Source organism: Brassica napus, chromosome C2, assembly GCF_020379485.1.
Source record: "Brassica napus cultivar Da-Ae chromosome C2, Da-Ae, whole genome shotgun sequence".
In the NCBI taxonomy this organism is placed as follows: domain Eukaryota; kingdom Viridiplantae; phylum Streptophyta; class Magnoliopsida; order Brassicales; family Brassicaceae; genus Brassica; species Brassica napus.
Genome location: NC_063445.1, coordinates 46,762,973 through 46,777,383, shown reverse-complemented (window position 1 = coordinate 46,777,383; position 14,411 = coordinate 46,762,973). Strand labels below are relative to the sequence as shown.

Sequence of the window (14,411 nt, the reverse complement as noted above, 5' to 3'; positions counted from 1 at the left end):
ACTTCCGGATCAGACATATTTTTAGAGCACAAAATACCTTGGCGGATAAGTTTGCACGCGGTGCGAGGAGTTCTCCTTCTGCTTTGCTTTATGTCGATTCAATCCCACCGGTTTGGCTTGTTAGACCGGTTGGAGTTTCTAGTTAGTATTAATTGATGTTGTCCAAATATATATATATATATTTTTTTTTTTTTTTTTTAATTTCATTCACCCGCGAAAGGACGCAGGTTACCGTCTAGTATAAGTGTATTTTCCAAAAACTTAAATAAAGGTTAGTTTTCAAATTATATTCTTATTTGAATTCATTTCTCCAAAATTTCCCTTATATTTATTTTTTTTTCCTTTTTGGTGTGAAAAATATCTTAAACACTGAAAATCAATTCGTAAACAGAAATTTAGGGAAATAAACAGAAATTTAGGGAAATTTTCCTTTTCAGTGTTTAAGATATTTTTCACCAAAAAGGAAAATTTCACTAAATTTCTGTTTACGAATTGATTTGTTTCCTTTTTCTGAACATCATCTTTGTTTTTTTTTTGAGCTTTGATGTCATATTGATTCCAAAGTTAATATTATTATAGGGTTCTTCTCCCCCTTGCTCTCGATTAATATAACTGGTGCGTATGTCGATATATTGATTAATTTGCGTTTGATGATAATTCTGACTTTGTTATTTTATTATTTTTTTGGTTTTGGATGACTGGAAAGACCTCTGAGATGGAATCAAAGTCCACTTATGGTGCTATCCGCCGCAATCCTCGATTGGTGAGATATTACCCATACACTACAGGGTAAGTTATGTTAGTCACTTTCAGGTTATAATTTAAAGTCAGAATTAATATTGATTTTTTTTTCTGATTTGTAGGAACAGCTCTGCTGTGAAAGAGGAGATGAAAAAGGAGGTTATACAACTAGGGGTCAAGCTTTCTGTCTCCGTCGTTGAATCCATGTTCTTACTTTGTGATGATATCCGGACTATGCTGTTCTTCTGCTATAAGTTATGGAGAGGTTATAATCCGCGCCCCTATCCCGTATTAGAAAGGCTGCTTCGTGTTATGCACTGTGTCTACTTAAGAGATATCAAACCTAAGAAAAGAGTGTTTAAGAATTATGGTCAATCCGTCCAATGGAGACTGATCAGTACCACTTGGGAGGATTTTTCCAACGGAGTCATGGTTATGCATAGGCTTGTTAGGATTCTCAGAAGAAAAGGTCGGTCTTACGATGATCGACTTTTATTTTCGGCTATTGAAAAATACAAGCAAGTGTTGAAGAGGCTAGATGATAAACTGAGGTCTAAAAAGAATGTTTCGGAGAAGAATGGGTTTATGAGGGAGACCATAGAGCCTAACATTTATGACTTGTGGAAGTCTATCTTTGATGAAGAAGCTAAAGAAACAACATATACTCTGAAGGAGATAAGGAATAGCATTATTAGCGGCATCTTTGATCCTATTTCAGGCAAACCAATCCATAGAAAGATAAGGGCACTGCCCTCACATACTCCTTATATTTTGGGGTCAGTCATATTGTGAGCAAAAATTTAAATAATTCTACGTTGCAAATTTTGACCTTTTTTGTTTATGTATTTTTGTTTTGCAGGATTGATTTTCCAAAGCAAGAACTGAAAGAGGAGGTTGTGAAACTGGGAATTGAGCTCTCTCTACTTGTGGCTCAATCGATGTTCTTCATGCGTGATGATGACTATCGCAGTACGTTGTGGTTCTACCTTAAGTTATGGATAGATGCAACAAAGGACCGTGATCAGGATAGTCCTGTGGCAGAACGACTGCTTTATGTTAATTATGATATCAAACCTAAGGATAAAGAATTTGAGAATGATGATGCCAGATGGGTCCAATCGAAAGTGATCAGAACTACTAGGAAGGATTTTGCGGCAGGAATCAGAGATCTAGATCGCCTTGTTACAATTCTTAGAGGAGAAGGAAGCTATTCAGATGGCCGAGAGATTACATCTAGAATTGAAGAAGCGCTGAAGAGGATAGATGACAAGTTGAGGTGTACCAAAAAAAATTCAGAGGAGAATGGGTTTGCCAGGGAAGTGATGGAGTCTAACATTTTGGAGGTGTGGAGGTCTCTCTTTGACAAAAACGCGAAGGAAGCATGGAAACCCAGAGTGATGAGGAGGATCGTGTCTCTCACCGACATATGTAAACCTCTATTAGAAAAGACATTATAAGAACATTAGGTTACACTACTAGTTTATTCTTTGCTTCTATCTTTTAATTTATGCAATAGATGAAATCTGAAATACTTCTTTACCGTTATTTTAGTTTCAAAGCTTTTGTTGAAATTAGGTAGAAAAACATACAAGTGAACCAGCACAAGATATAATTTATTCTTGGCTTTTTCTACCTAATATCGCCTTTCCTACTGTTTTTGTAAGTGGTAAGCTTGTGGGTTTGACCAACCAAGTCATGTGGCTTCACCTAAGTGGCTATCTAGTTCCTTGATCAGTCATAGGGCTGGGCAATCGGTGTCCCAATCGGATTTCGGTTCAGGATTCATTCAAGTTTCGATTTTGGATTCATGAATTTCAACTTCATTCGGATATTATAAAAGTTTGGGTTTGATTCGGTTTGGGTTTAGTCAGGTTCGGTTCAGATTAGTTACATGTCAAAGATCCGACTGAACCCGAAATATAGTTTTGATTTTGGATATATTTGGTTATCAGTTCCAAAAAAATATTGATTTGTGCTTTGATTAAACTCAATATATCTCCAATAATTTCAATCAATTTGTTTACATGACTTTCTTAAACTATATTGTTTTCTTTCAAAATAGCTTTAGGAGACTCGTCCATACGAGACTCTTCTTTGAACTACACATAACAACATTAGATATTCATAACAAACCAAAGCAAGCCTTGTACGAACAAAATCATACATAATAAAATGTAAGAGAGAATGCAAGGGAAATGAATATCGTTATATTGCCTTTGGTTTTAACTTTTTTTTTTAATGGATATATCGTTATATATTATCGTATTCTCTTCATGGTTTTTATATTAAGAAGTAAGAGAGAATCAATAAGACAATCTACTACGTGTATATATATGAGAAGCATGAGATACTTGGAAAAGAAGGAGCTACGTGTATATATATATGAGAAGTTGTGTAAATGGGCGTTCCTCACATTCCTACTTCATGTTTAGAAATTAGAACGCTAGCTAGATACAAGAATATAGAAAGCTTCTTACGTGGTAAACTACTAAACTGATGTTATGGAAATGATGCAGAGATTATGAAGATGAGTTTCAAAATCATGTGTTGAAAGAGAGTAGTGAGAGAGTAGAGGGTTTTGCTGGAATCAAGGTATCTGCGTCTCCAAACTGTGCGCACTACTTAACATTCTTGATCCGCGATGATCGACGTAAAGGCTGCTGGATTTCTTCATCTTCTTCTGAGCCAGAATCATCATCCTCCTCTTCATCCACTTCATAATCTTCATCCTTTTCTGCATCAGAATCATCATCCTCTTTTGCATCATCATCCTCTTCATCCTCTTCCGAGCTCTCTTCATCCACTACATACTCTTCATCCTCTTCTGCGCCAGAATCATCATCCTCCTCTTCATCCTCTTTTGCATTATCCTCCTCTTTATTATCTTCCTTGACATCGATAGTTGCAGGGTACTCCACGCAATTGGTTTTGGCGATCCATTCTGCATCATAAGGGATCTTGTTATAGTCATCAAGCTCTTGATCCTGATCATCCTCTGCATCCTCTACCTCCCAAAGACTGGGGTCGACTGACTTCATGTCAAGAGGAGGATTGCTCAATTCTCCAAGTTGTTGTTGTTCATTATCTGTTCCATCAAGACTTGCCTTTTGATCCACAATGTCCTGAAGAAATAAAAGTGTCTGAAGATCTGAAATGAGAGTGAATCAATCCAACCTTGAGCTGACCCAACAACTGTTGACATGTCTTGAAATCATTGCTCATGTATGAATCTTTCAAGCTCTCTAAAAGCTGCAGAACCACTGGTTGCTTGGGATCCATCTCTGCAGGTAAGCAAAACCAAAAACCAATGTAAGAAGAAGACATAACCAAACGCACACTGGCTCATAAAGGTCCCTTATAAGCTTTGTAGAGGCGGATGTTAAAAAAAAACATGCTTCAGCAAGCAAACAAAAGCACAGAACCAGTGATACAACAACAGTTATGTTGTGAGAGCCGAGCCTCAAAAACAACAGTTATGTTGTGAGAGACGAGCCTCAACGACCGATGCAGAGAAAGTAAAGGAGACAATGACTCAGTTCAGATTAAAAACATGCTTAAGAAGCAAAAAGAAACATAGAAACAGTGATAGGTCATGAGAGCTGAGTCTCAAAAACAATGGACCATGAAGATTATATCACCCAAATCAAACCAATCGATGATGCCGTAGAAAGTAAACTCACTTATCTCTAGATATGGAAATAACAGATACAATGACTCAATCCAGATTAAAGAAAAAACATGCCGTAAAAGCAGAGAAAGTAAACTCACTATCTCCAGATATGGAAAGAAGGAGACAATGAACTCGATTCAGATTAAAAACATGCCTCAGAAGCAAAACAAACGTAGAAGCAGTGATACAACAGCCAGATCGTGAGAGATGAGCCTCGAAAACAATGGAACATAAAGATTATATCACCTAAATCAAACTCACTTATCTCTAGAACGAGACAATGACTAATCCAGATAAAAAAAAAAAACCAAAACAAACGTAGAAGCAGTGATACAATGTAGTTAGATCGTGAGAGCTGAGTCTCGAAACAATGGAACCTCAAGACTATTATCACCTAAAATCAAACCAATCGATGATGCCGTAAAAGCAGAGAAAGTAAACTCAAAGTCTCAAACCATGGAACCTGATGATTCTTCGCTATAGGATTCGAAATATCATCAACTTCGATCCTGAATCTAAAAACTATATATATAGCTCATGTCGCTAACGGATCCTAAATCATTGATCAGCGAAACTGAACTTTAAAGTAAGAGATTATTCAAAGAATAGATTACAATATTCAAAGTCGCTGATCAGCGAAACTGAACTTGGAATAAAGAGATTCCATCACAATTTAAAATCCTTCATCTGCGAAAGCAAAACCAGACCTCAATTTTTTCCACAGCGAACAAGAAGACAGAGGCAAAAGCAACTTGATCAACGAAATCAGAAACCATAGATAGAGATGCGATGAGTCATCACTAAACCAGATAAAACGACGCGGCAGAGAAGAGATTCCAGAGATTAAGCAAGCAAACCTTGAGAGAAATCGAAATGAAGATTCTACTTTACCTCAATCTCAGAGACAAAAAGTAACAGCTCTCGCTTCTCCTTCCTTTCCTCTAGATTCTCTCCCAGCTCGATAGGCTTCTCTGCGATGCTTGGGGAGCAAGATATTAGAGTGACCAGCAGACGATACCGAGAGTAGCAACGTTGAAATGATATATAAATAAATAAAAGCAATTGAAACTGGGCCCCACATTGGTGTGGTGCCATTTTTGCTGTTACCACCATATTACCCAGATTACCCCTCATTAACATCTTTTGTCTTCTTCTGGCATGTTTCAAAAACTCTTTTCTTAATTCCTAAAATTGAACATACACTAAAACCGCTTCGCTGATTAAACCCTGATAATAACCGATTTTTTTTTCCGCAATCAATCGGCTGTTGGTTAAACCGGTTAGTTGTTCTTCTTCCAAATATTTTTTTTTTTAGATATCTTGTTGAAATCAATTATGATTTTGAAGTTTAACTCTCTTTTTTTTTAATTAAAATTTTTTATTTTAATCTACTTTTTTTGTGATTATTGTAACTCAAATTGAACATGTATATTAATTTCAGTCATCATGTCCCGTTCCACCTGCCAAACCTGACCAGGAAACATCTAGTTATACTTTACACGAATGAAAGGAAATCAAAGCTGATTCAAACCCTTTTGTTTCATTCTCAGATAATTCAACAAACATGGAATCACCACAAGAGTACCAGCTTTGCCATCTTTCCTATGCCTTTATGAGTTGCAACAGCAACAACCCTCGTGTAGGTCTGTATCAAAACATGATTGTTTGAGTCTTCGGGGCCAATGAATGCCACAGCATAAAACTGAATCACCTTTGTCTTCTGGTAAAGCTAATTCTGCTACAGCCAAGCATCTGTTATCACAAACTTTCAAATCTGCAACAACAAGTCTATCACCATTTTAGGCAACACACATAATGTTATTATAATTGTTGTTCAAATAAAGTGAAATAGGGATGTACCTTGGAAGATTGGAGAAACAGAGTTGAAAGCTAAAACAAAGCTCCTCACTGGATTCCAAGAAACAGATGCAGACAGGGGACGACAGAGAATTGATAACATTCTGAAACTCAGAATGTTGAGAATTAAGACAACCAGAAATCAGATAAAAACAAATCAAAAAGTACATGTATACTTGTGTAAAGAATAAGCAATGAATGTATTAAGGTCAATAAGCAACCTGAAGCTGCCAATTGACTAGTTCAACTAGCTAAAAAAAAAACCCTAAGGTACCCATCTGAATATGCCAAATGAATCAAAGAAAAAAAAGTCATAAATGTTAAATGGTCGTACAAGAGCTTCTTAAAAATCGAAAACCAAACCAATCCCACCTTCATCTTTAGACTGTTTCTGGAACATCGAGCACTTTGTCTAGACTTGTTCATCATACTCTTGCACAAATTCGATTCACTAATAACCCTTACTTTGGAAGTGCAACTGAAAGAAGATGGAAACGAAACTGAAGAGTCGTAAACGGAGGCTAAATGGTGACCGGAGTAGTTCCTAAAGGAACAGGTGGTGGGGAAAGAGCTTGGTTACCCCACATCTCATGAAGCAATCTAGCATAGACCCGTTATAAAACAAAGTAAAAAATAATAATTGTTTAAGTGAGAAACTAAGTAAAAGACCAAAAAACCGATGGAAAGTTGACATATTTACGAGTATTATCTGGTTTTACCCGGTTTTAATCCGATATAAATCAAATCGTTATCCAAAGTGGACCGGATAAACATCAACCGTAAATTATTATTAAACCGAAGAAAGAAGACCGGATAAACCGTAAAACAATTTCCTGGTTAGTGACTACCTCTGGAACACTCCCTAGTATTACTTTTCAAAATGTAGTCAAGTATAGGCTAACTTTTCTTTTCGATGTCAGGCTATTTTGATCATACACGTCCCTTGCCGGTTTAGAAATTTCTGCATCAAAGACTCTTCACGCTTTGGTAAGTGTTTATTTTCTTGTAGCCTGGTAACTTTGGCGGCATTGGATATATTTATAATCTATTCTCATTTCTGTGATTAATTTCAGTAAAGAAAGGTGACAAAGATGTAGACTTGATTGCATCGCTTTGCAAGATATATGACGCCTCAGAGGATGAGCTGAGGGCAACAATGGACAAGACCAATAATTTGATAGAAACAATATTGAAGAAGAAGCCATCCGCATGCCAAACTGACAAGCTAGATAATATTGACACAGGTTGGTCTAAGAACATTTTTGTTGTAAGTTGATTGAACAGTTACCGGATTGTTTTTCAATAATGGATTTTCATTTTCAGATGGTCTGACATACTTTGAGGATTTACTGGACGAGACATCCATCTCAACCAGCTTGATCACACTAGAAAAAGATTACACTGATGCAGTCTGTAATAAAAGCGAACTTGATGAGAGAGTCTTCATCAATGAAGAGGATAGCTTGCTTGGATCTGGAAGCTTATCTGCAGGAGCTGTTAATATTACTGGCGTTAAGAGGAAAATTGATTCTTTGAGCTCACCTGCGAGGACATTTATAAGTCCACTCTCTCCTCATAAGTCACCTGCCGCTAAGACGAATAGTATTGGCATAAGGTTTATCCGGTCTTCTTTCTTCGGTTAGTGACTACCTCTGGAACACTCCCTAGACTTGTTCATCATACTCTTGCACAAATTCGATTCACTAATAACCCTTACTTTGGAAGTGCAACTGAAAGAAGATGGAAACGAAACTGAAGAGTCGTAAACGGCGGCTAAATGGTGACCGGAGTAGTTCCTGAAGGAAAAGGTGGTGGGGAAAGAGCTCGGTTACCCCACATCTCATGAAGCAAACTAGCATAGACCCGTTATAAAACAAAGTAAAAATAATAATTGTTTAAGTGAGAAACTAAGTAAAAGACCAAAAAACCGATGGAAAGTTGACATATTTACGAGTATTGCCTGGTTTTACCCAGTTTTAATCCGATATAAATCAAACCGTTATCCAAAGTGGACCGGATAAACACCAACCGTAAATTATTATTAAACCGAAGAAAGAAGACTGGATAAACCGTAAAACAATTTCCTTTTCTACTTAACCGTTCCCATTTCGAAAAACAAACTGTCTAAATCAAATTTCCCCTTTCTATTCCCTTTTGCTCTCCTTAAGAACCCTGGAAACCCAAATCAAGGAGATTTGCAAAATTGAGGAAGATAGTTGAAACAAGAGAGCTAAGAGAAAAGAAATTGACGTGAACATGGAGTATTCGATGAAAGAAGTGTAGAAGAACGCGAAGAAGAAAAAGGTGGAGAAGAACGAGACGACAAAGACGACGGAAGAATCTACGCTGGTAACAGATGATGTCATGCCGATGAATTACCTCGTGGAAGCTGCGGTGGCTGTTGGGTCTGAACGGAGTGGTCCGACGTCGGAGGAGGAGAAAGACGGCCGAAGACGAAGACGAAGACGGCGACGAAGATGGAAATGAAGATGCGACGAATGATGAAGAGAAAGAAGGGGAAGCGGAAGCGAGTGGTTCTAACGAAAGAGAAAAGGAGAGGACGAAGAGGATCTGCATTCAACTGCGGCTGTTTCCGCGGAGGAAGCCTCAGATGAGGGAAAAGAGAACGAAGTAGAGACTAATGTCTGTGACGGAAACCGCGAGGAAGAATCCCTAGATGACAAAGAAGATAAAGAGCAGGAAGAGGAGGAGGAGGTATGAATTTAGGAATGGATTATGAGTGGTAATTTAGGATGAATATGAATGTTTCGGTAAAAGAAAACTAGGAATTATGGGTATAATTGTTTCTAATAGTAGAACAACTAGGTGAAACTTGGTAAAACTAGTATTACGTAGGTATAATAGTAATACTTGAATAACTTGGTAAAACTATTTGAATAACTGGTATAACTGACGTAGAACTTTACGTTACTTGCAGGAATTTGAGGTTACCGAGGCGGTCAAGCAAAGTAGAATGTTCTTCTATGAATCGGAGTACAAGAAACAGATAAAGCTAGGGACAAGGTGTATGATAGTAGACGTTATCGACACGTTTTTGTCTCTAGAACCGGCGGCAAGTGATGCGGAGAGGAGGTGGTTTGAGGAGCATCCACAATTCTGTCACTTGTTCCACAAGAAACTGGATGCAGATGCACAAGAAAATTTTAAGAGGAGGAAGAAGACGAACTCAAACCACAAAGTTTAGGGAATGTGGATGATGTTACTGCGTACTGCCGATGTCGCGAAGAGGAGAGAGGTGTGGTTCATTGTCAATGGTTTTCCCATCCGTTATGGGTTGAGGGAACACACATTGATATCTGGCCTAAACTGCTGCAATTATCCTCTCGGATACAAGGAGTTTGGTAAGAACAAATTTGTGAAGCGCCATTTCAAGAACGGCGAAACAATAAGGTTGGAGGATGTGAAAGCGAAGTTGTTGGCAATGGGAGTCTATAGAGACAGGTTGAGAATGATGGTTCTGTTCTTTTTAGGAAGTGTTATATGCGCGCAAACCAAAGTTGGTCCAGGAGCCAATGATGTATTGGATTTTTTCCAAAGAGCTGTGGATGATCTTGGTTACTGCAAGACCTTTCCATGGGGGAGATACTCCTTTGATTATATGGTTAAGGAGATCTCCCACACAATGGATCATTTCGGAGGATTGGTGAAAGAGAAGACGCTATGGCCACTTCCAGGGTTCTGTATTCCTCTAGAGGTAAGTAATAGAACATTACAACGCTATTAAATTTTAAGTATTGTTTTGTTAACTTTTAAAAAATTGTTGGTTTTGTAGCTTCTTGCTTTCAAAGCAATTACTGAGTTGGGAAAGAGGTTTAGACAACCGGTTGAGGAAGTTGATCCAGAGTGTTCGAGAATGTGTCAGTAAACGTTCAAAAAAACAGAAATGAAAGGGTTTCCTCTTGCAAGTGTTAATCAAGAACTGGATAGGATTAAGGTTAGTGTTTTCTTCTTCCTCCTGCAAATTATTAGGTTGGTAAAACTTTGTAAAACTGTTTGTAACTAATTTGTGTTCTTAGCCACAGGATATTGACAGCATCCTACCTACCAGGAATGATGAAGAAAAAGCTCTTTTGGCCGTTATGCATGAAGAGGACAACGATGACGATTGCCCTGATATTTCTGTGGATAGCTGGAATAAGCGTATTAATGAAGGATATACCGTCGTTTTTGAAGACATGTATCAAAAAGACACTGCAGCTCGACAAGTAAGTGAAGGATCCGTTAATGCAGAACATGCAGTCCTTGAAGGCATTGCGGCAGGGGAAGAAGTGGCAGAACAGAAGAAGATGTTGGAAGATGTGATGAAGAAAATGGAAAGTCTTGGGAATCAGTTTGAGAGAGTGATGTCGATAGTGGAAAAATTGAGGAAAGGTTAGGGTCGCTTGAGTCTTTGTGAAGGAAGCGCAGAAGGGATCGAAGAAGAAGTAAAGTTGTTGGTGTTCCTTGTCGGATTATGTAGTTTTATGAACCTATTTTGTTGAAGTTTCATCCCGGATAATGTTTTGTTGGTGAACCAATTTTTATGATACTTTGTTATGAAAAAGTAGGAGTTATGGATAACTGATTGTAATACTAGGACAACTCGGTAAAACAATGAGAAAATGGTAAAACTAGTATAACTGATGCTAACACTAGGACAACTCGGTAAAACAATGAGAAAATGGTAAAACTAGTATAACTGATTATAAACTAGTAAAACAACAACAACTCTAATTCCATTAATAACTGATAGGTTGAACAACAACAACAACTAAAATTCCATTAATAACAACAAACTGATACCAGACCATGAAACGGACCCATGGTTGAACAACAACAACATAGCTTAATGAAAGACCATACCATGAAAACCATGGTTGAACAACAACAAACTGAAACCGAAATGAGACATGAACAACAATATTACTGTAAGGTTCGAACACGCTTCAGCTCATCCTTGAGCTCAGTGATCTCTACAGCCATTTCGTCAACGCGCTTCAGTAAGCCCTTAACCTCATCCTGGATCGCGAAGACCCATGGTTGACGGAAGTGGAGTCCATCATCCTGCAAATAGAACCCAATTCATACATATGAAACCTAACACAATCATCACATGATTCAAATCAAAACCCTAATATATGAAAAGTACCTCAAAGTTGGCGCATGTGAAGTATTTCCTTCCCGAATGAGTATCAAAGTCGGAGGGAAACTTCTTACTCGGAGAAACCTCGTCGACGATTCTTCCCCCACAAGGACATCTAGTAGGGATCCCGAAATGAGCATCGGCAATGCACCCTAGCATGTTGTTGTATTTCTTCAACTCCTTCATGTCCATGTACTCCTCGTGTGGGTGGGTCATGTTGGGAGATGTTTGTGAGATAATTGGAAGAGAGGAGAGAGAGAGAGGGCGAGAGAGAGGGAAATGGATAAGTCTGGGAAGAATCTGGTGTTGAGATAAGAAGAGAGAGATTTCGATGATTTGATTGAAAATATTTAATTTTTTAGGCGCCAAACCCAAAAAAAAATTTCCTCCAAAGATTTGGTCTTAGTTTTACATATTATACTAGTGTTACGAAAGTTGTTCATAGTTCTATTTTTGGTGGTTTCTAACATATTTAGTGTTACTAATCCTTTTGATTTCGTTTCCCAATTTTATTTTTGATATTACTACTTTAAAATGGTAGGCAGCTTGTAATGTGTATTAACATTTCGGTTATAATTACAACCGGAAAATTTATTTTATAACATATTCTTCGTTAACAAAGTGAGACATGAAGGTGAAGGTCTTCTAATGGATATGTTTCGAGATTTTACGAATTTTCCAAAACTTTTACACCGTTGGGTTTAATTATAAGTTACACTCGAGGAATCAAATGTAAAACTAAGGGAGACGAAATTTAATATAGATAACACTAATGTCAAACAAAAACATAATCAAACAAAAACATATAGTTTTACCAAGCAGATAACCAAGTTTTACCAAGCAGATAACCAAGTTAAATTCAAGCAGAGGGGCTAGCACCATTTCCAAACAACAACCAATTGAAACAATATTTTTGCCTTGGCCGCCTCTTGTTATGTGTCCTTTTCCGTCGTTCTCCACAAGATGGATGCCTTTTAACTCTTCTCCTTCCCTTACGGGTAATGCGGTTCAGAGGTATGATTTTCAGCTCTTTTATGTCATCTGGTACATTCCAGGAAGACTTGTCGGGCACAACATAAAGTGTCCTGGAATACGCCAATGCCCACAGTTCCACCCAATAGTATTTTGAGCAGAGCTCGTGATAGTGAATATGGACATCACGCCGCGTGCCAACGCCGTCATCACCGCGCTTAGTGTAATATATGTACGCAGCCAGACCGTTCAGACACGGTATCTTTTCATAATCTCACACCTTGCAAGTACAAGTTTTCGCAACCAAGTTCGCCAAAAACATCTTCCCATCACTGTCGGTGACCTCGTACTCAAGCTCATAGCTATTAAGCTCCCGCATAGGTAGCGTTCTTGCAACAGGCCATAGATCGTGCAAGTAGTTCTCAACCAGAGGCACCAGCTTGGTTTCCACAGATCCAGAAACAACATCCTTGCGATGTTGATTAAACCAATCCGAGAATGTCTTCATGATACAATCCAACATTGGTATTAAGGCCCACCTCCTTGCCTCTTTAAACACGTTGTTCATTGATTCCACACTGTTGTTTGTGTCCAAGTTGTACCTGTCACGTGGAAAAAAAACTCTTGCCCATTTGTCTTTTTCAGTATGCTCCTCCACATACTTCCAAGCCGAAGGATATCTTCTCTTAAACGATTCGTAGGCAGAGTCGAAGTCAGCCACGGTGTAATATCTGCCCAATTCCTTGAATCTATGCCCGGCTACATCTTTGTTAACATTACAAGCATGCCCTTTCACATTTTCCTTGAAATTCCATAAACAATGGCCATGGTGAGCCTGTGGATACACGTTTGCTACTGCGAAGATCAGGCTTTGATTTCTGTCAGTCATGAAAACCAGTTCATAAGAGTCTGGTATAGCTCTCTTAAGCATCTCGAAAAACAAAGTCCAGCTAGCATGATTCTCTCCATCTAGTACTGCCAACGCTAGTGGATAATGCTGCGATTTGGATCTTGAGCTTTGGCAAAAACTAGAACACCGCCATATCCTTTCTTCAGCCATGTCGCATCCACAACTATCACTTACCCACCTCATCCAATTTCACATCGGTTGTTGTTCCCGGATTCATTTACTTTAACATGCACAAATAGCTATACATCATCTTGTAGCTATCTTCCGGATTACCATGTTGATCACAAACCGCAAGATTCTTTCCGCGCAACGCTGTCGAGTATGTTATCATTACCCCAAGTTTGAACTTAACAAGACCCTTAATAACCTTCGGACTTGGAGTTTCCAAGCCTCCCAGGAATTCTTCATTCAAAAAGGCTGACACTAGTTCTGCTGACCCTTTTCGCTTATCGTTGCTGTCACTTTGACTAGTCCCGAGAGCATGTATGCTTACTCCTGTAGCTCCTAATCGAAAAATAGTCTGTTTGCGGAATCTTTGAAGCTCGTAATCCCCATTTACAGCTAGCTTGCGAACATCCAATCACCAATCGTCTACGATCCGACTTTTTGGTGAGATAATGATAGCATTCACTAAAAGCAGCTCTATCGACGATCTCTTGAATTACGCTCTTACAGGGAAATTCGTCATTTTTACGCAGACTCAAACTATCGCCCCATTCCTCTATATACTTACTCGATTTTATGGCTGGTGGCTGTTCAACAAACTTATCAGCAGTTGGGACAGCGCTATCTGTCTCCGCAGCAGTGTTAGTGTCCGCAACGTTATCAGTCTCTATAGTAGTATCCGTCTCCATAGCAGTATCCGTCTCCATAGCAGTATCAGTCTCCATAGCGATATCCGTCTCTCCGGTGGCATCCGTCTCTGCAGTGGCATCTGTCTCCGCAGTGTCATCATTATTCACACCCTTTATCGCCTCGTTATTTCCCTGCTTATCTTCTACGTACAAAGTTATGGCTTTAGCTCTAATTTCATCCTCCAATGCTTGCAACTCTTCTTAGTTCTTAGCACCCGAACTTTTACCCACCCACGAGAGTTTATCTACAGGTCTCGGTTCCAC

The 14,411-nt window shown here is 38.6% G+C and overlaps 2 protein-coding genes and 2 long non-coding RNA genes across 4 annotated transcripts; 2 read left to right on the top strand and 2 right to left on the bottom strand.

The window, feature by feature from the left end:
- The first annotated feature begins 195 nt into the window (after nt 1-195).
- LOC106428010 lies at nt 196-5,661 on the top strand. The gene is made up of 4 exons (XM_048748298.1): nt 196-615; nt 707-789; nt 864-1,517; nt 1,601-5,661. Exons 2-4 carry the CDS (start codon nt 716-718, stop codon nt 2,196-2,198), a joined length of 1,326 nt encoding a protein of 441 aa, XP_048604255.1. The 5' UTR covers nt 196-615; nt 707-715; the 3' UTR covers nt 2,199-5,661.
- LOC106428009 (glutamic acid-rich protein-like) lies at nt 3,360-4,020 on the bottom strand. The gene is made up of 2 exons (XM_013868744.1): nt 3,916-4,020; nt 3,360-3,863 (listed from the first exon to the last, which is right to left on the bottom strand). Exons 1-2 carry the CDS (start codon nt 4,018-4,020, stop codon nt 3,360-3,362), a joined length of 609 nt encoding a protein of 202 aa, XP_013724198.1.
- Nucleotides 5,662-5,885: 224 nt separating the features above from the next.
- Nucleotides 5,886-6,870, bottom strand: LOC106428024. The gene is made up of 3 exons (XR_001285564.3): nt 6,641-6,870; nt 6,272-6,372; nt 5,886-6,185 (listed from the first exon to the last, which is right to left on the bottom strand). It is a non-coding gene; the product is annotated as an uncharacterized LOC106428024 (long non-coding RNA).
- A 298-nt stretch (nt 6,871-7,168) lies between these two features.
- Nucleotides 7,169-12,827, top strand: LOC111211638. Its single transcript, XR_007319792.1, has 5 exons — nt 7,169-7,255; nt 7,342-7,512; nt 7,592-8,983; nt 9,207-10,223; nt 10,306-12,827. It is a non-coding gene; the product is annotated as an uncharacterized LOC111211638 (long non-coding RNA).
- The last annotated feature ends 1,584 nt before the right edge of the window (nt 12,828-14,411 follow it).